The sequence below is a fragment of the Ambystoma mexicanum genome, chromosome 7q (assembly GCF_040938575.1).
Source record: "Ambystoma mexicanum isolate Mex_15411 chromosome 7q, UKY_AmexF1_1, whole genome shotgun sequence".
Lineage (NCBI taxonomy): Eukaryota > Metazoa > Chordata > Amphibia > Caudata > Ambystomatidae > Ambystoma > Ambystoma mexicanum.
Window position 1 is genome coordinate 19,068,741 of NC_090941.1, and position 19,641 is coordinate 19,088,381.

Here is a 19,641-nt window from a genome sequence, read left to right on the forward strand (position 1 = left end):
GTTTATGTTTAAATGATGGTCAGCCATAGTTATTGACGGATTGATCAGATTTAGGCATTCTGTGTATAATGGTGGAGTTAGGAAGCTAACTTGCATAGAAGTGGCAAACCGAACTTTTAGAAGTCCGATTTTTGGTAGTGACCATGTTAAATGATTTCTTCCTTGACTCAGCTTGAGTGGCATATTCATTGAATCTCTTTCTAGCAATATGGATGGAATGTTACTTGTAATATATCATGGTCACTTGCGGAGTTAGGTATAGTTTGAAATGATTGTATCTGCTTGACATTGTTTGCAGAGACAAACATATAATCTGTAATCGAGGAAGAAGATGCTCTCGCCCAAGTCAAACCTGCAGGGACATCCCCTGACATGTTACCATTAAGCATGGTGAAATTGCGTATTGACATCAATGACTTAATACAATTCGTTTTCAGGTCGCCTGTTATAAGCGTTGTCCGGACTGAGGGCTTGAGAAGGATTAAGTCCAACATCGCTTCTATATGGGATAGGAACACATTGTCATTAATCGCTTTAGGATCCAAAAATAGTTTTAATAAGGCTGTGCGCAGATATAAGGGATGGTACGGGTTTGATAGCGAACGTTTAACCAATTGAATTCCTGTGCAGGGATTTGCCCATGAATGCAGTTGTATATTAGATTTTAACTTGACTGCGACATGTTGACCCACTGTAGGGCGTCCCTTTGCAAATTTCATTGCTTGGGCATAAGAGACTTGGAAATCAGTCCAAACTGGTTGTCCAGTGATCCTTGTTTCCTGCAGCACAATGATATTGTAGGTGGCTAGTATTTTGGCTTCTGGGGTAAGGAGGTAAGACTTCAATGCTACCAAGGAGCACGAATGAAAGTGCTGTGCTGAGTGGGTCTAATAGTGTTCAGGTTTCAGGTTATTCTGCACAGCTTTGGAAAGCCATGTCCATTTGGGATTCAGAGTAGATAGATCTCGTGGTTTGACTATCATCTCCTTCACATTTCACCCTTGATTACAGTTTTGCAGCCTGTTGGGACAGTAGAGTATGATGATTCTACCATTGGAAAGGACCTTTCGGGTACAGAGTAGGGCTGTATTTGCATTAGAAAGCCACATGCTCTGATTTTCTCTTTTGTTTTCCATAATATTTCTTTTATGATGTTTGATGGGATAATGAGTGCTACAGTGTCCACGTTTGGGGAATCAATGACAAGATCCAGAATGGATTGGAATACTGCAAGTAGGGTCATTCTATTTGGGTAGGGATCAGATTGGAATCTATCCATCATTGTTAAAATAAGTCTGTCAGAGTCCGTGGTTACACTGTTATTGGACTTGGTCTGATCATTGTCTGCTATTCTCCAAATCGGATTTGGCTGCAATGGGTGCAGGTTCTAACTGAGGTTGTGACATGGAAGTCACTGTGTTGAGTATCTGTGATTTGTCTATGTGAGCTCTTTTCTGATCTAATGTTTTAAATGTTGGATAATCCACATAAAGATTGACGCAAATGATTTGTCAATTGTTCGCTGGTTGGGAGTTCGGATAATGCAAACTCTTAAGGATGATATCAGTTTGCGGTGGAGTGAAGTTTGGATAGACAGATAAGTTCATAGGTTCCTCATCAATCATTTCTATATCTTCATGTGCATCATTTATCACCATAGGATTTGCATTGTTGACATTAACATTAGATCATTTACCTTGTGGGGCTGTCTGAGAAGGATCCAGCTGAGCAGCAGCAACTCCAGTGTCCTCCGTGGGTGGTGTAGGATGGCTGGTAGAATCGATAGTGAGGTTAACAATTTCATCCTGATGGTTGCTTTTTGAGGGGAGCGTTATACCATCTACACATTTTTTTGTTTAGAATTTTTGTTGGTTTGTAATCGGCTGCTTCTTCGATTTTTGCTGAGGCTGAGGTGAGACCAGCTGTATACGTTTCCTATTTTTTTTTCTTTTTTCAGGTATGCTGATGGAAAAGATCAAATATGGGTCTCTCAAACTCCTCATCAATGATGATTTCAGGGTTTGGGTTTTCCGTGTCAGGGCTGTTCCCAACTTGAGTAGGAGAGGAGATTGGGGAACCAATCAATTTTACCAGAGTGGCCACTGGAATTGTACTGCTGTCCGGCTGGGTAATGGAGTGATCTAAAGTGATCTGGTATGGGGTTATCGATGGACCATGCATAGCAGATTTAATGGATTGCATTGTATTCGAGGACTGCATTAGTTCCCCTGCAATCCAATCCATCTTTGATGCCGGGGAGTGAACTATGGAGTTGTGGTAATTGATTTGATATCCATTGCTTTGTATAGCTTCACTATTGACATAACACTTGTATTAAGTGCTGATAACGTGGTGTCAAGTGCTAGCAAGGATAGATGAGGGTAATCAAAGGATGGCCGTGGGGTAGCTTTAGCAAAACAGACATCTGATGAGTTTCTAGAATCTGACATGTTAAAAATCTCTGGGACATCTGTGATAGTATACAGGTTGGGAGAGTTTGATAATCTGGGGGATTTTGTGTCGGAGGCTCGCCCACTGGTGTCAGGAGAAGCAGATAGTCTAGTCAGAGCAGGTGTCAGAACTCGTAAGGGCTTGCCTGTAGAAGGGGATAATGCAGCATTGCAGTGTGATTCTTAGATAGATGAGGGAAAGTCTTGCACTTCTCTCATTATGTTGTTTTTAACTATTTGAGAGTACAAGGGTAGGATAAGACTGGGGTTTATGTTGTGACTCTTGGCAGTTTTGGCATGTAACTTGTCTGACAAATGAATTCCAATTGGGGTAGAGAATATCTCACCTTATTGGACAGTATCCACTGGGGTTAGACAGCCTTGCAATGTCGTATCGGAGACTGCTTCATTCGGTGGTAAATGATTTGGGGGCAGGGTGAGCTCGCCTGGAATTGGCGTAGAATTTTGTTCTAATGCATGCGAGTCAGACTCAGAAGTGGTTTTTGTGAGTATGTTGAAAAGACAAAACTGTCTAATGTCCGGGCTGGCCAGGTGAACACATTTTTGGTTCTGGGGTCGAACTGGCAAGGAATTAAGCGAGGAGGTAGCAAGTGTAAATTGGGACCGAGGCGGCTTCCCAATCAATGTAGATGCTTGTTTTCGGCATCGCCGATGTAAGGCAATACGCTGCCATGAGGGCGTTGTGGATGAACTGCTTTGAAAAGATAGAAAGGTTAGAATTGGGCTGTTGAATCTTGGAGCAGAAGGAGGCTATGGCAAGTGCTCGGAGAAATGAAAAAATGTTAGTGGGAAAGGCAATTACAAATGAAACTGTCGGGTGAGATATTTTGCCAACTTCCTGAGTTGGTCTTTGGTGCAAGAGTTATTCTGAATCCCCATCCTTGTATGACTTGTTACTGATTTAAAGGGCCCCCTCGTGGGTTCAGTAGTCTTCTGGGGTGAGCTTTTCTTCCATATGTTTCCTGCTGCTCAACCTCTTTAGTTTAGAATGACAGAGGCACAGACCCTCTCAGGACTCAGAGCGGTCCTGGAGTCTTCCAGCTTCTCTACTCCGCTCTCCTGCAGCATACACAGCCCACACTTCTGCTTCTCAAACAGCAACTGCTTCTGCTCCTCCTCTGTTTCTACTACCTGCACCTGAGTGGGCCTTTTATGCCTTCCCCTCGCCCTCAGGTGTAGGTAATTCCTGACAATTATCTGACCACTTCTACATCTTGATTCCTCTGTATCGCTCTTCCTTGTGACAGTACTGAGGGAATTATGGGACTGAATGTCCCAAATAAAAGAGTTGGTTTTCTTTATTCTTTCCACTTTACAATAAGCCATCAATATACTAGGATCTCAGGGGAAAAGTTAAATAAAGGATTTTCCCCTTCCTCTTGACCCGTTTCATCCCTTTTGTGATCCTCCCGCAGAACACCACCCCTAGGGTCAGGATCAGGAAGCATCTACCTTTCCTTGGCCACATGAGGAAGGTCCCAGGCCGGGGTTTTGGAGGTGGGGGGTGGGGGGGATTCACTACGGACTCATCACACCACCCTTTGCATTTAAATAATCTGAATGTTTCCAAAGGCTGTAGAAGATGTATCCACTTTCTTCCTACCCTTTGAAGGCACTAGGTACCAGCTGTGCACCTTATAAAAGCCCAATAGAATACCCTCCCACCCTGCAGTAAATGGGTCCATGGCCATCCTGCTTGCCAAAGGGCCTCTCAGCATTAAAATCTCCCACTGCACGGCTTTCTTATATCTTGGGCAGAGTGCCAAACGACCACTTTGGTGGTGATTATTTTGCTTTGCAAGTGTCTATAATAAAATAATAAGGCGAATAGGATTGAATTCCACCACCAAAGAGAAAAATAGTATTGCTCAAAGTTATGCAACTGTATGTCATTAAGTGCTCTGGCCAAGCACAGTATTGTTCAGCAGTGGAATGTAGTGCTTCCAATAGCGCAAAGAAAATTGCTTCACTATGGGGTGAAGAATCAGGAGAGGTCTCACAGAACATATGTTCTCAGCTCAGTCAGCGTGTTCTTTGATCCAGGTGGGTATGGCGGAACGTGTTCATTTTGCCAAGTGTACTGTCGCAAAGAAGAAACTGGCACGTGTCTTGATGGTGTGACTACTGTTCTATCAGATAACCACTCTGGACATTTTTTGCTTACCAAGCATTTATTCCGTGACCGGAGGTTTTTAACTCCCTTCACTGTTCTTTCAGCCATAGTGGTCAAAAAGCAATGCTGGGGGAGTTCTTTGGAGGGCCTAATGTCTGTGCGTAGGCTGTAGTCATCCTTCCCTTTGGCGAAAACTAAGAGACGTTTTGTTGGATTGTCAAATTGCATTGCTTTTTCTACATTAAGAGTCAATGAGGAGGAAGGGTGTGTTTTGTTCCGGGAACCCTGCGTGCATGTGCTCCCACTCTCAAAGCATGATGGGATCAAGCTTGGAATGTTTTTGAGATAGTTCAAAGTTAGGGAAGTGCCTGCAAACAAAACATGTTATAGAATGTTCATTACTTAAGTTACATTGCACATTAATCAAAAAAATCCATCTTGGCAAGTCTAGTTGCAAAACCTCTATCCCTAACTGGCCTCCGATACAAGTGCACTGATAAAATAGAGGGTGTCGGTAGGGGCACGTGGAAGATGCGCGCTTTGCGTCGTCTGTAGGAGGGCAGTGCAAACTGAAACTTGTAGCACATTTCATCTGATTCGGTGAGCCCCCTCCCAAAGCCTGCCACTGTCTGCACATGTAGGTACCCCTATATGTGCGAGTGCCTCCAAGATGCTCAGCTATGGCTGCGCCAGAGCCATTTCTGGGTGGATATGTCAGGGTAAGAGTTTGCTTCCGATTTCGGAAACCTTGAATCTTAGCAGAACTGAGAGCTGACTGCGCGCATCATCCTTTCGAGGTCGAGAAGTGGGGTACCATTAAAGTGGATAGTAACAGCTATTATTATGTGCTAATAAGTGGGTGGACTCTGGAATAAAGTGGTACCTTAACACCCGATGTTTGTATTATTGCAAAACAGAAGTTAATGGCTGGAAAGGTGTGCGTTTACCTGAACAACTGGCAAGTGCTCTCTGCAACCCTCGAGACATTCGTTTTCTAGGTGGTCATGCCTTTCCAAAAGGGGAAGGACCATATGCAAATCAGACAGGGTCCCGCACCAAAAGAGAGCAGCGTAGCCCGAACTAAGTCACAAGCAACCTTAGACTTGTTTCGGCCTCATTGCCAACATCAGTAGATTGGGTCTGTCTATAGGCACAGCAGGCTTGAGGCACACAAACAGGCATACCCATACCACTTGGGGTTCAAAATCCAAAAGTGAAGTTGATGGCTTGAAGGTTATGAACAAATCTTAACCACCAGCAATTGCCCTGGACACCCTCCGTGCCATCGTTTTGCAACCTAGTACTATGGTTGCCTCAAACATTCTCAGAAGCAATCCACTCCCAGCATGCCTCGGGCAACTTCTGCCACTGCCATTGGCCTGCTTCATGAACTGCCTTTCTGGTAACTGATTATGGGCCTTCGTTCAGCACCTGTGCTGTTCATGCTGCTGAGAAAGCCATTTTAAGATTGATGATTTTCTTTGGCACGCCGCTTCCCAAGCTTAAGCAACTCGCATGATACTATCTTAAAAAGTATGAAAGCCACCAATAGATTAAAAAGCGAATTCTTCTTAACAACATTGTCCATTTCTGAACGGAGCTCTTTTGCTTCATGCATATCAAGTTTGGGGTTATTTCCGCACGGGCAGGTTGAGGTTATTTCTTTTAAGAATAGCAGGTTTACTTGCATCATAGCATCTATAGATTCCACCGCCAAGAGTCAAATCTATCTATATTATACTTAACGTCATTATTATCAAGCACAGGCAGCCAACATAGATCGTTTCCTCGGTTGAACCAGGCACGCTGAGCCAGTGCAGTGCTCGTGCACGCTTGGTGGTCGCTGTGGGCAGTGACCGTGTGGTTTTCGAGTGCAGGAGGTGCACAGGTAGTCCACGACCCGCTTCTGTCCCTGCACACTGTCCGTGCGGACGCGGGGGATGGCCATCTGCGTTTGCGGCGGGGATCTGCGCCAGTGACACGCCTGAGAGAAGGGGAAAGGGCCCCGGTGCCGCCCTGCGCCTCGGCTCCTGTGCAAGCGGCAGGTTGGAAGGTGTGGGCGGGCCGTATCCCGCTGGCTCCGCCCTGTCTAGCCTGCAGCCGCCCACCCTGCCCTCCCCGCAGCCCGGTAGAGCTGCCGCCGCTGCCCGCTCCACAGAGCCCCGCGCCCGCACGGTGTGAGCGCCGGCCGCCGCTGCGTTACTGTGTGCGGGCTGTGCAGACCTTCCAGGAAGCAGCCGCCGCGCCCACACGCCCGCAGCCATGCGGGAGCAGAGGAGAGGGTGAGTACCGCTTCCTGCGGGAGGAGGAGGGTGGGAGGTGCCTGCCCCATGGTGGAGCCAGAGCAGGCAGCTGCTGCTTCTGGTGGTGCCTGCTCCCTGGGTCGGGACCGGATTCGGACACGGATGCTGCAGGTGCATGCAAGCCCCAGCTCGATGCTAGTCGCCGCTCTGTGCCAGTTTTAGAGCCTGGGGAAACTCGCATTGTACCCACTCCCACCCAGAATGGAATCAGTGTAGCAAGTACCCCAGGTGTGGTTCTTTTAAACAGCCTTGGCTGCATGGCTGACTCTTCCCCCAGAGGTGTCTTAAGTTGTACAGTAGTGTCCTGACTGAGGGCTGACCCCAGCTGTGCATTTAGAACACCACAGCTGTCTGCCAACGTGTGGTGTTTTCACAGGGCTAGCCTCCAGGGCTGACCCTTTACCGGAGGTCACTTTACTGAAGTTGTACCGCAGGTGCTCGGAGTGAGAGTTTGGTGCCAGCTGTGCACGTAGGACATCGCTGCGCTCAGCCTGGAACCATCGCTCCAGGGACTCGGACTTTTACTTTTTATGCAGCTCTCCCCCGCCAGACCCGTGTCTCGGCATCATTGAACACAATGGGTTCCGTCGGGAGTCGGGGCCAGGCCCGCATCCCCGCCCCCTTCTTTCATCTCCGACTCCAAAGGTCAACTTTATGCTGGAATTCCTATGGGAACTGAGTCGCACGCAGAGCGCTCTTGAAACGTACACTTTTTTTTTGCAACAGTGTACTGTACCGTTTCTCGATACAATCTCGCAGTGCGTATGTGCCTTCGGGACCGAAAGATTGTAGCTGTTCGTTTGTTTGGAGGCTATATGTATGACCCCTCCCCCGCAGGGGTACTGTTCGGAAGGGGGCGGTTACTGTGTTTGCAGCACCTTGTTTGTTTATATTCCTATAACCCGAAGACTAACGCTCTCTTACTCCCTGTGAAAGAGGGGTTTAAAGGATGTGTTCTCCCAAACTGCGTTTTGGGGGTCACGTTTGCCCTCTTAACTCGGGACAGACGCAGGTGTGCCTCAACATTAATACCCACAAACTATCAGGCGCATTAGTATTTTTATTTTTTGGGGGGTGAGGGGGCGGCGCCATCTCGCCTATATTCCACACCTATCTGTCGGCACGATTATTGGGGGGAGGGGGGGCAGGGGGTTCTATGCGGCATCACACGCTGGTGTGCATTGCTTCCCCAAAGACCATGCTTACATCAGACTCGAGTAGCTTTGCTGCCTATGTTTAGTTTGATGTTATGTTGCAGGGGTGCACTATTCCGACCCAATTGTGTGGACTTCAGCCTCTGCTCCCCGCCCCGCCTAACACACAAGGGTGGGGGGGTGATAGTCACTTGGGCATCTTTGCAAAAGGACACATACCTGCTTCCTTTGACGCTCTGTCAAAATCCCAAAGTATTCTCGGGATGTTTTCGTCCCTGGGTCTTGGATCTTTGCACTTATGCATCGCCTGCTACACAGCATGCGTGTACTGTTTGCACCCCAGCTCGCAGCGCGAGGCGCTGTGAAGCAGGCGAACACAGCGCGAGGCGCTCGGGCCCCTGGAGAACAGAGGCGGTGGGTGCCGGCGCTCCCGAGCCTGGAAGCATTCCACGCTGCCGTGCGAGGGGGTCGGTGACCCTCCGCCGCTCCCCGATTGGTTGCAGTCCGGAGGGCTTGTTCTCATCACCACCACATGACCTACAGTGGAATTGCTTTGCCTGAAGTGTACATTAGAGAGGGGGGGGGGTCGCTTTCTAAAGTAAATAGAGCAGTGAGCATGTATCGGCTCGCTGGGGGAGGGGAGCGGGAGGACTAGCCACGATTCTTAACAAAAAATGCCTTCCCAATTAACATCACCTGGACCGGTGCGCCCACTTAGCTCATTACGTTACCAAGTTTCAATGGCATGGTTGTTACAGATGAAGCACCACGGTGCTACCGCATGCAAAGAAATGCTGAACCCCCAGTACCTCCCCGCCCCCTGATCCGAGGGTTTAGAGGAAATCGCCTCTATGAGGATGTGCGCGCGCTGCGGGTTTACAGGAGAAGACGCACAGTAATCCTGCACAATTCACCGGAGATTGGCCCTGCGCCGTTCACACGGCCAACCCCTCACTCCCGACAGCAACCTGCCTTCTCCCCGACGCCGCGGAGGCCCCTCCCCCCCTCCAAAACGTGTCCTCATTTCAAATGTTTACAGTAATACATAACTGTCAAGGGAAGAGCTATTTTTAAATATGCACCGGCAAGTGAAATTTCATTAAATACAGCATTCTTTTCCTTTCGTGGACAAATTGAGTTCTTTTCCCCATCCCCACGTAATGGCGTGCACCTGCTGTACACAGTTTCATATCTATACTATGTCTGCGAATGGAGGCAGCGGGGTCTTTTCTCTGTGTAATTATAATTAACAGGGGCGGTTAACAAATTGATATTGATAACAAACGTACACGGATGCCGACATCGCGCATATTACTCGACATATCACACCTACCACAGAACACAAGCACACGTGTGTGTTCCGTGCGTAGATTCAGCTTTGTGTGCATGCTGTTTGATGGACTGCACCCCATCTTGCTGGTTCTGGCATCTTTGCTCCAGCATTAATGAAGCAGGACATGGACTGAGCTGGGGGGTCACGGTGGATATGGTTATCCATGAGCGTGCTGCCCCTTTAAGTGCCCGGGATTCGCCAGGGACAAAGGGAAGCTGTCCCCACCGGCACAAACATGGAGGCGGGCGGAGGAGAACCTGGGACAATGGCCGCAGAAGGGACCCACATGCTGGGCGCACAGTGCACAGCTGCATGCCAGCGGGCGGTGGGGAGCTGGTGGGGGCAGAGGAGAAGAAAGGCCGCCCCCACCCATCCCCCCCGCCGAAACCCTCGGATCTGGCCCCTAAACAACACAACACGCTTAGGGGGTTTACCTCCTGTTTTTACTTATTTGTTTTAATTGTAATAAAGCACATATCGACACATTTGTTGTTGCTAAGAACTAGTCATATCGGGAGGCATGATCAGGCTAGGGACATTGTGACAATATGGGTTCATCTGGCTGGTTGAAGAAGCAAATCTTCAGGAGTTTCCTAAGTGGAGGAATTAGCTGGCAATGCCATGCCACGCAAGGTGGAATCGTTCCAGCGAGAGGGGGCCAGCTCCGAGTGGTCCTTGGCAGCTCTGCTAGAATGTTTCACTGGACGACTCTTCCTGCTGCACTGACGAGCAGAATGCTAGGATGCTGTCTTCGATGTTAGCAAGAGAGAAAGGAAGGTGTTTCTGGGTCAGGTATAGCAGTCTGGAGGGATGAGTAAAGCGTTACACGGAGCCGGTGTAGGTCTCTCAAGGAAGAGGTGATGGGAAGTACTTTCCCGAGCCAGCTATGGGTCAGGACCCTGTGTTTTAAACCATCTGGACTATTGGGTGAGTTGGGGGGGGGGACTTTTTCCATTGCGTTGATCCAGCTCTACAAGGGTTGTGATGGGACTACAAAATAACCCGTAAAGCTCATGATAAAGGACAAATTTGCCGCAGTGCTTCGTTTTTTTATAAAGTACCAACATTGATCCTAGGCATGCGTCCCGTTGTTGGTTCGTCGACCAGTAAAGTAGACTCATTGCTGGAGTAAGCGTGAGATTGTGTGTGTGTGTGTGTATATATGTATGTATTTAAAGAAAAGTTGCTCATTCATCATGTATACGATACAGAAATCCTACAGCAGTGGTGACCTGCTTTTCCACTGTTGGGCAGAGGAGAGAGACCGACTACGCCAATGTTGGTATAATGAGGTTCCTTGCAGGAGCTACCGATCCCTGCGGCCGCTGCGACCAGCTGACTTGGAAGGTGGAATACGGAGCCTTGACAACTAAGGATGCATACTTGGTGTGTGCTTCCATAACTTCCCAAAGGACTTGTGTGGTGCTGCACTTGTGTGATAGCGCATGTGTCTACATTTGTCTAATTGGCTTGTACGTAGAGTCCTGCAAAATGTGCTTGTGCAATGCTTTAGGAATAGTATGCTGTAAGATTTGGGCTGTGTGATCTTCTGCTATTTCAGAGGACCCAATACCCTTGTAAGACTTAGTGGGGAGTATCCCATTCAGAGGCATTGGTGGGGGTCTGGGGGCTATAGCCCCGAGTCTTTTACTTGTAGCCAAGGTGAGAAGCTCAGGGTCTACAACCAAAAGGCTAGCTAGCCCTGACATTAGCGTAACCCAAGCTCTTTTGCAGACCTAGCAACACCCCTGGGACTCCAACTTGACTTAACCGGAACATGGTTAGACTGAACATACAAAGCATGAGGGCCGGTTGAAGTCCCATGACAAGATTAATCATCAGTTACTCCCTACTGTTGGAGGGTGGGAGGGAGGTGAAGTGTAGAACTGTACTGGCGAGATGCCAAGTGATTCAGTGTACTGGACTATGGGAATGCTCTGATGATTGGCGCTACAGCGAAAGATCTGGCGAGATGCCAAGTGATTCAGAATGATCAAAAATTTGAAAAGAGGGGATCATGTAACAGACCAGAGAAGGTCACTGCATTGGCTAAAAATGGGCGAGCGGATAAGTTTTAAATCTCTTACGCTCGTTCATAAGTGCATATATGGCAAGGCCCCTGGGTATCTAAAGAACTGTATAGTTCCATACGCCCCACAAAGAAGTCTGAGATCAATGGGTACTGCGACTGCTGGTCATTCCCAAACACAGACTAAAATCAGGTCTGGGCAGAGCCTTCGTGGTACTGGCTCCTCAAATGTGGAACAGACTTCCTGAGACCTTGAGAATGGAGGAAAACCACCTGGCCTTTAGGAAACGCCTTAAGACACTTATATTTCAGTAGGAATTCTCAGACTTCCTCTCTTACACCGTGTAAGGATGCCAAGGGCGCATCTTACACCTGGGTTAGGCTAGGCTGCGTTAGTGTTATGTCATTGTGTGTTTTTGTCTCAAAGCGCCCTGATGCCCACGAGGTACTGGCGCTATACAAAACCAAAATACATACATACATACATAGAATCGACTGTGGACATTTGTGTGTAATATGTGCCTTGCTCGCTTAGCTGCCAAGTTGCTTCATGTCAGCTGTGATGCCTTCGGCAAGTCCTCGTTTTGCAAATTGAGCACTTGAACTTCTAGGCCCATGTTTGCACTGGAGAAATTGAACTTCAAGTCCCAGCATGCATTGTGCAAATCCACCACTGGCAGAAGGTGTTGGCAGCTACATACTAATTTGCAACTTGAAAGGGTGTCTCTCTCTTCGTTTTTCCGATGTAGATAAAATGAATGCCATTGAGTTGAGAACAAGAACACTTATTGTTGAGCAACAATGGTTCATGTTCTGTAAATGGTGATTCGGTTTGGTGGCGATTGAATGAAAAGCTTTCATGTAGTTCTAGCATGCTTGCTGTACCACAAAAGAAACTATTGTTTTGAATTTACATCCGACGGGGATAACGGGCATGAGGATTGGGCCTTGTAGTTGATATTGAAATCCTGACGGAATCGGCAGACTTTACCATTGGTCAAGAAGAGTTGTGAGGTGTCGCGGCCATTCCAGTTACAGCAGGAGGTTGGCCTGGACACGAGGGCAGTGCCTATAGCCTGCCCTGGTTATGGCTGTGCCCTGGTGCCCAGCTTAACAACTTTGTCTTCGCCGTACAAGGATGAAGATTGTGGAGTAGAGTGACATATTAAACAGGGAGTGGTATAATTGAGGGGTATGTCATTAATCGAGATACACACTATCAGCAGTTTTGATGCACTTTTTCTTGGCAAAGTTGTGTGTTGAAGCATGCGGTGTTGGTGGCGGCTATACCAAAAGATACGATGATGAATCCTCCTCTGCGATCTGCATAACCTGAAGGTCGCATGTTTGAATCCCAGAGGGGGACTTAACCTCTCATCTTTTATAGCTGGATACAATGAGGACCATGGAGTTGGGAAAGAATACCCTCGGTGGCGGCTATACCAAAAGATACGATGAGGAATCCTCCTCTGCGATCTGCATAACCTGAAGGTCGCATGTTTGAATCCCAGAGAGGGACTTAACCTCTCATCTTTTATAGCTGGATACAATGAGGACCATGGAGTTGGGAAAGAATACCCTCGGTGGCGGCTATACCAAAAGATACGATGATGAATCCTCCTCTGCGATCTGCATAACCTGAAGGTCGCATGTTTGAATCCCAGAGGGGGACTTAACCTCTCATCTTTTATAGCTGGATACAATGAGGACCATGGAGTTGGGAAAGAATACCCTCGGTGGAGGCTATATCAAAAGATACGATGATGAATCCGCCTCTGCGATCTGCATAACCTGAAGGTCGCATGTTTGAATCCCAGAGAGGGACTTAACCTCTCATCTTTTATAGCTGGATACAATGAGGACCATGGAGTTGGGAAAGAATACTCTCGGTGGCGGCTATACCAAAAGATACGATGATAAATCCTCTCCTGTGATCTGCATAACCTGAAGGTCACATGTTTGAATCCCAGAGGGGGATTTAACACCTCATCTTTTATAGCTGGATACAATGAGGACCATGGAGTTGGGAAATAATACCCCTGGTTGGCGGTGCCTAGAGCCATTCACCTTGACCGTGCTATAGGGGTGTAATTCGTATTCGGGATTTGCGATTCATGGCCTCAAGCTGACATGTTGTCTTGTATGATTCCCAACGGTTGTTTCGGGAACTGTTTGTCTTAGAAGTCCGCCATAGACAACATGCAAGTATGTGGTATATGTGTACTATTTCCAAAAACGCTCTCAATTTTGACTGCATCGAGGTGATCGTGTGCAAGTTGCATGTCCAGTCTGTGTTCTAGGCTACTCTTGAGCACAATTATCACAATAGCTGCGTTTGATGGTATGTGTTTTTGTATAAGTAACTTTTACCATTGTGGCACCATCTTAGCGTGAACAGCAACAACCATAACCTTTATCCACGGGGGAGCACGTCTTATGCATTTCTCGCTAAAGTATCTTGCTGTCAGCCAGGTTCCAGTTTTTTAATCCCATTGTCAGGGCACACTGCACTGTGGGCTCCCTTTGTTACTGGCCTACGCCCCTTTTTGCTTAAAGATTTAACCCTTTCCAAACGGGGCTAAGGCTGCGACGAACTGCTGAGTTGACATTTCCACTTCGTGTGGGGTTGCAACCGAGCGCTTGCCCCCGCCTGGCCGATCACTCCCCGACTCCTCTCCCTTCCTCCCCACATCCCAGAGCTCACAATTAAATGGCCTTTGAAAATGGCAGAGCAGCTTATGAAGGCAAGTCTCACTGGAGGCTAACCTTTCCTTGCGCTGTGACTGTGTGTGGAATTGCTGATCACTTTCCGGAGTTGAAAGTGTGGGAGAAGCAACAACAGTTTAACTGGCGTGAAATAACTGCAGCCTGCTTGTGTTGTGCATTTAAAATACCGGCACGACCCAGCCTGGGGTTGTGTGCAGGCGCCTGGCCTTTGCAGTTTCTGCAGTGGCCGAAGTGTGCTTCTATTTCACTGGATCAGGCTCCGAGCTCTTACGTTTAACATGATATTGTCTGTACATTACCATGGTCCCGTTATTTCCCCATCCATCCTCACTGAAAAATGGCCCTGCTTCCAACCTACCACAAATCATTCCACAGGGTGCGTGGTCATTTGCCCGATAGATACGCTGGATATGGCCTACAGCTAGGACTCGGAGCAATTTATCTCCAGAGAAAATTGTTTTTTAATTTCTTTTTTCGGGTGGAGGTCACGTGCAGGACAGGGTTTACCGGTCCGCTCTTCTACACCTTCCATGGTAACGGAACAGCGACATAGACGTGTCGTACTCTTGTTCGCTTGCTGCTTTGGAACTCCTGTGCCACCTACGGACGGCGGCACCTTAATTTGAGTTTATGGGGACCTTGTAATTCACATCCACCATACACTTGGAACCCATGTCACCTAATAAGAAAGTGAAAGCCTGAACCCCAAGATTGCTTGACTCCTTGTGTGCACTTTTTCCTTTTCAAAGGTCCGCCCTTCAAATGCGTCCGTGCTCATCCTTGTAAACCTGATCATCGCTCATAGTACTTGAACCAATAATGTTACACTTAAAACCATGAATACAACAAGACGGTTTGCTTCCCCAGTACCGATTTAGCTCGCACGAAGAATACATATAGAGCCCCTTCCCAGTTCTCTCTTTAGATACCTTAAGCCAGGTGGCTACAACCTTTGGCTCTCCAGATGCTTTGGACTACAACTCCCATCAGCCGCAGACACCAGTTTTAATCTTTATGGGAATCGAAGGTCAAAACATTTGGAGAATCTGCAGACCTCTGCCATAGGCAATGATGTTTTGGTTTGTTGTGGAAACACTCGTCACAGGTCATGTCTACTTGGCAATTCGTTATTCACCATTGCTTTCAAGGAAATATTCCTTCCACTTAAGAAGAAACCCCAATACTTAATATATACTAAATTAACAAAATACACACTGAAAGGTCAACGGGTAAAATGCAGCGTATACAACGTCTCGATTTTTAGATGCATTCAGTTACATCCGAAGCCTTCCAAGGGGAAGTGGAATCCGTGCTTAAGTATAAAAAGGTGATTTTTTTTGAAGATGTATACAGGAAGTGGTTTTCTAATCCTCCAGTTGCTATGCCTGAAGGATGTCCAGTTAGCATCCAGCTGTGTTCTTTGGGTTGGGTTCCCTAGTGAACTCTGGTGCACTCCTGTCAGCACACACAGGAGTAAATAACGGAGAAATGACATCATGGGAGGTTGAAGGAAGTATCTAGTTGTTCACCTCATCTGATGTCGAGGTGGCAATTCTGGCAGAGTATTTAAATGAACAAGTCTTGAAATCTACATTAAATCAATCCCATTACCTCGTCTTGAAATCTACATTACATTAAATTATTCCCATTACCTCGTCTGGATAGGTTAGACCTAACTTGGACCGCGGTGCACGATTTGAGCCAGAGAAATGTGGACATCCACCTACTCTCACATGACTGTCCATATAAGTAGACTCCCACCCCGCAATAGATTGCATGCAGGGCAAAAAGGAGATCGAGGAAGATTGTCTGCCTGGTGCGATAATTTCCTATGAACTCTCCAATGTCGGTCGCAAACATTGGAATGGCCACCGCTCAAGCATTTAAATGCCCCTTGATATTTTGCCAGAGGTCTTGTATACTTCCTTTGTAATTTCCACTTTGCCCATGTCGGTATCTCAGACTGAATGAATCCTGCTCAGGCATTTTTGATACTCTGTTCCACACCATGTCACTGACGAGTCCTTGTTAGCTTGTGCACTGGACTCACCCCCCTCCCCTTGTCCCCCCCCCCAACCAAACCCTATATGATTCTAGCATGGGATCTAGCCGGTCCGATAGCACAGCGAGTAGAGCGCTCGCAGACATCCGTGTTCGTAGTGCTATATAAATGCTTAATTATTATTTTATTAAAATTGGACTCTGCTCTGCTGCCCCGTGGGCTGCAAGTTCCTAATGAGGTATTCATATGAGGCAAACGCTCCATGTACGTGTTCATTGGGTGCACAGGGAACTACGGTCAGATGGGGGGGGGGCTGTGGTTGACCTCTGCATCTGAGGATATGACTTTTATGTGCATTATGGAACTTCCCCATGAGTGACACTTAACATATTGCTATGGTTGTAGAAGCACCCGCACTTTATGGAAAAGGTCATTCCAGCAGCAACTCGTCCCCATCGCCACCACGTGGTACTTTCTTAATTGAAGGGGACTGGATCTAGGGATTCAGTTACAGCATTGGCTGCTGCCAGGGTGGCAGCATTTTAGGCTTCGTGTTAGGGTCAATATGTCACTACAACGCTAGGGGAACAGTTGTTTGGGTCTGGCTGATCAAGGCAAATCACGATAGTGATTTTATTCAGATCCTACTCCTGTGCCACATTTGACCTCTGATGTATTGGTCCCCCATAGGAAGTGCAAAAGCAGAGCGTGAGGGGACAGAGTGGGCTCATGTAGCTCAGTTGCCCCTGTCACTTAATTTGGCCCTGGGATTTTGTTCTTGTTTGTTTCTTTAGCGCTGACTGTATCCTGGAAGCTTAAGGCAGAATTCGCTAGCTGATAAACTGGCTCTCGGTTGTTGTCTTCCTGCACCTTTTTAACCTTTGCCTGTCGGACATTAACTTAACCAGGGCATCTGCTCTCCCAGCTGAATTCATCCCAAAAACATATACTTCTTTCTCCGGCAGAATCTTTCAGTTATGCACAGTACACGTTTCTAGCGCAAAAACGTATGCTTTTAATGTATATTTGCACCATGGACCTGTTTCCCTCAGTGACTCTGTTGACCTGTCGGAGCAATTGTTCATGTATGCACTAAAAGCACTTTCTGACCCAGTGCAAATACCATGCAACAATGTTCTTGCACCAGTGTGAAGTTTCTATAGTACAGATCCAGTGTCCCCTTAGTTGATGGTGCTCCTATTGTCCTACAGCAAACCTAGCAATTTCTGGAAACCTTGCTTGCCCCTAAATGCAGTGTGGCGCCTTTACAGATATGCATTCTGAAAGAGTGTTTCCATGTAGGCTTTTGTACCCATTCAAAACCATATTAAACTGAAGAACCTTCATCTACTCATCAGTGGCGGAGAGTGGCAGTCCTGCAGTCATGGCTGTCGTGACTGGACTGGAAGAAGAAAATGGGTGCCTATGAAGCTTGCGCTCTCGCCCGCACCTAGAAAAACTTCTCCAAGATGAAACTCTAAACCCACTGAGCACATCGGCATCCACTGTTAAATCCAGCAAAACTGCCTTAAACAAAGGTGGGAAGAAAGTTTTTAAACTGCCTACACACTTTCAAAGAAAAGCCTGTGGCCCGCAAGAAATGACACTCCGCTTTCAGCTGACCCACTGACAATCTTATCACAGGCTTCCGACCAAGTCCTTCAGCAAACGCCTACTGAGAACATGGCTAAATCAAACAACACGACCCCACCCGCTTTGTCCCTTCCCGCTCGCTTACCGGCTTTCCCCGGAGGGGGGGCTGAGTCTGCAGTCGGGAAGACGACCTCCGACGAGTGTGGGTCTGTGCCTGGATCTCCCGCGAACGATCACGGTGCAGAGAGAGCCGAGGAGCAGCGCCGTGCGGAGATCCCTCCAGGAGCCCCCGCCCAACCTCGCGCAGAGAAATGCCGAGGCTTGGCAAAGGGCCGGGAGGACACAGACTCGGCGAGCCGTCTGAGCTCTCCGGAACCTCTGAGCCATGCTGCCCCCTCAGACTCCTGCATTGTCCTCGCCCTCGTCCATGCAGAGGGCGGGGGTTCAAAACCTCGGACTCTGTGCGTAGAGTCGACGGACTCAGGCCAGCACCCGCCTGCATCAAGTTCCAAACTCATACTGACCACGCCCCACGCGGTGGTCGGTCAAAATCTCAAAAAAAAAATCTCGACTAACAATAAGGTAGAAAAAAAAGACCAAACCCACCCCCCATTTCGAATAAAAAACGTCATAAAAAAATGTGTCTTATGTCCATAAACCACCCCACGCAACGTCATCAGAGCTGGAGCTCCTCAGTTCCTTTGAGGATCCTGAGCTACGCCTTTCTGATGCTCAGCAGCGCCACCCACGGAAAAACAAAAACATATCGAACCCAAAGAAACGTCCTCGACAATTATTGGATTCAACACAAGAAAAAAGAAAAGGACACTCTTAAAAACAAAACAGACAAACAAAACATGTTAAATACCTGCAACTCACAAAGAAATGCTGCAAGACCAAAACTGCCTACAAACAAAGGCAGATTGAAGAATGGAAAGAAACTAGGAGTAGTACTTTCTCCTTTATCGACGCTGGCAAATTTCTTTATAAAAAAGCAACAAGGAGCAAGCTGTACCGGTGTATTAAAAGAACTTACTGACGCTGAACTGCTTGATGCAGTTCATGATCTCCAACCACCAAATAAACACAGAAAAATTGATGAGACAGCAAAGATCACACTTTTTGGCTTACTCTCCCGTGAAAAGACAATTCCGCTTCTAAACAACCTAGAAAGCGATCCTGCACTGGGCCAAATAAACACAATCTCGATTCCTAACGATTTTGTCTTTGGCCAAACCCCACATGGCCCTCAAACCTCAATCCCTTTACCCTCTTTACCGAACAGCTCTTCCCCTACAACAACAACTGAGCTGCAACACAGTACTGAGCCCGAGGCCGCTCTTGTCGCTGCACAAAGTAAGAAGCAAGCAGCCATACCAACCTCCCCTCCGATCTCATTGCTTTTTCCGGAATCACAGGACTCAACAGTCCCAGCCCCATCTCCTTCCACTGAAACAACGAGACCACAACAAGCCGAACTAGACGAATACGCAGAACCTCATCACAACGCACATCAGAACTCAGCGACCCTTGACCCCAAAGACAAGAGGAATTCTCATCATGACCACAATCCCCATCATGACAGATCGAGTTTCTACATTACCTCCACTCCTATGCATGGCCCAAATCATAAAGCTTCAACATCTGTTAAAGAAACGCCATCAAAGAAACCAGACCTACTTTCATATATGTCAGCCTTAACAATTGCCCTGGTTCCCTTCACCAAGCTCTACGAATCATTGTACGACACACTAAAGGACCACACTGCTTTACAGGCCATGATTCACACTAAGCTTATTTTTCTTGAAGGACATATTACGGCCCAAAAGAAAAAAAAAAAAACATCTTGAACAAATATGGCTGCTATAAGTGCACGCCTCCAGACAATAGAAACCACCCTGAACCACCTAGTAAAA

General features: G+C 47.4%; 1 protein-coding gene across 12 annotated transcripts in view; it reads left to right on the top strand.

Moving 5' to 3' along the window:
* Positions 1-19,641, top strand: part of DMD (dystrophin) — a 7,616,828-nt gene that overhangs the window by 7,057,879 nt on the left and 539,308 nt on the right. Inside the window, exon 1 of one of the 12 annotated variants that reach the window (XM_069639091.1) lies at positions 6,443-6,866. The exons of the other annotated variants lie outside the window; for them this stretch is intronic. Within the exon in view, the coding sequence (XP_069495192.1) occupies positions 6,847-6,866 (20 nt within the window). The 5' untranslated portion in view covers positions 6,443-6,846. Of the gene's footprint in view, positions 1-6,442; positions 6,867-19,641 lie in introns of those variants that run through there. 12 annotated transcript variants of the gene reach the window in all.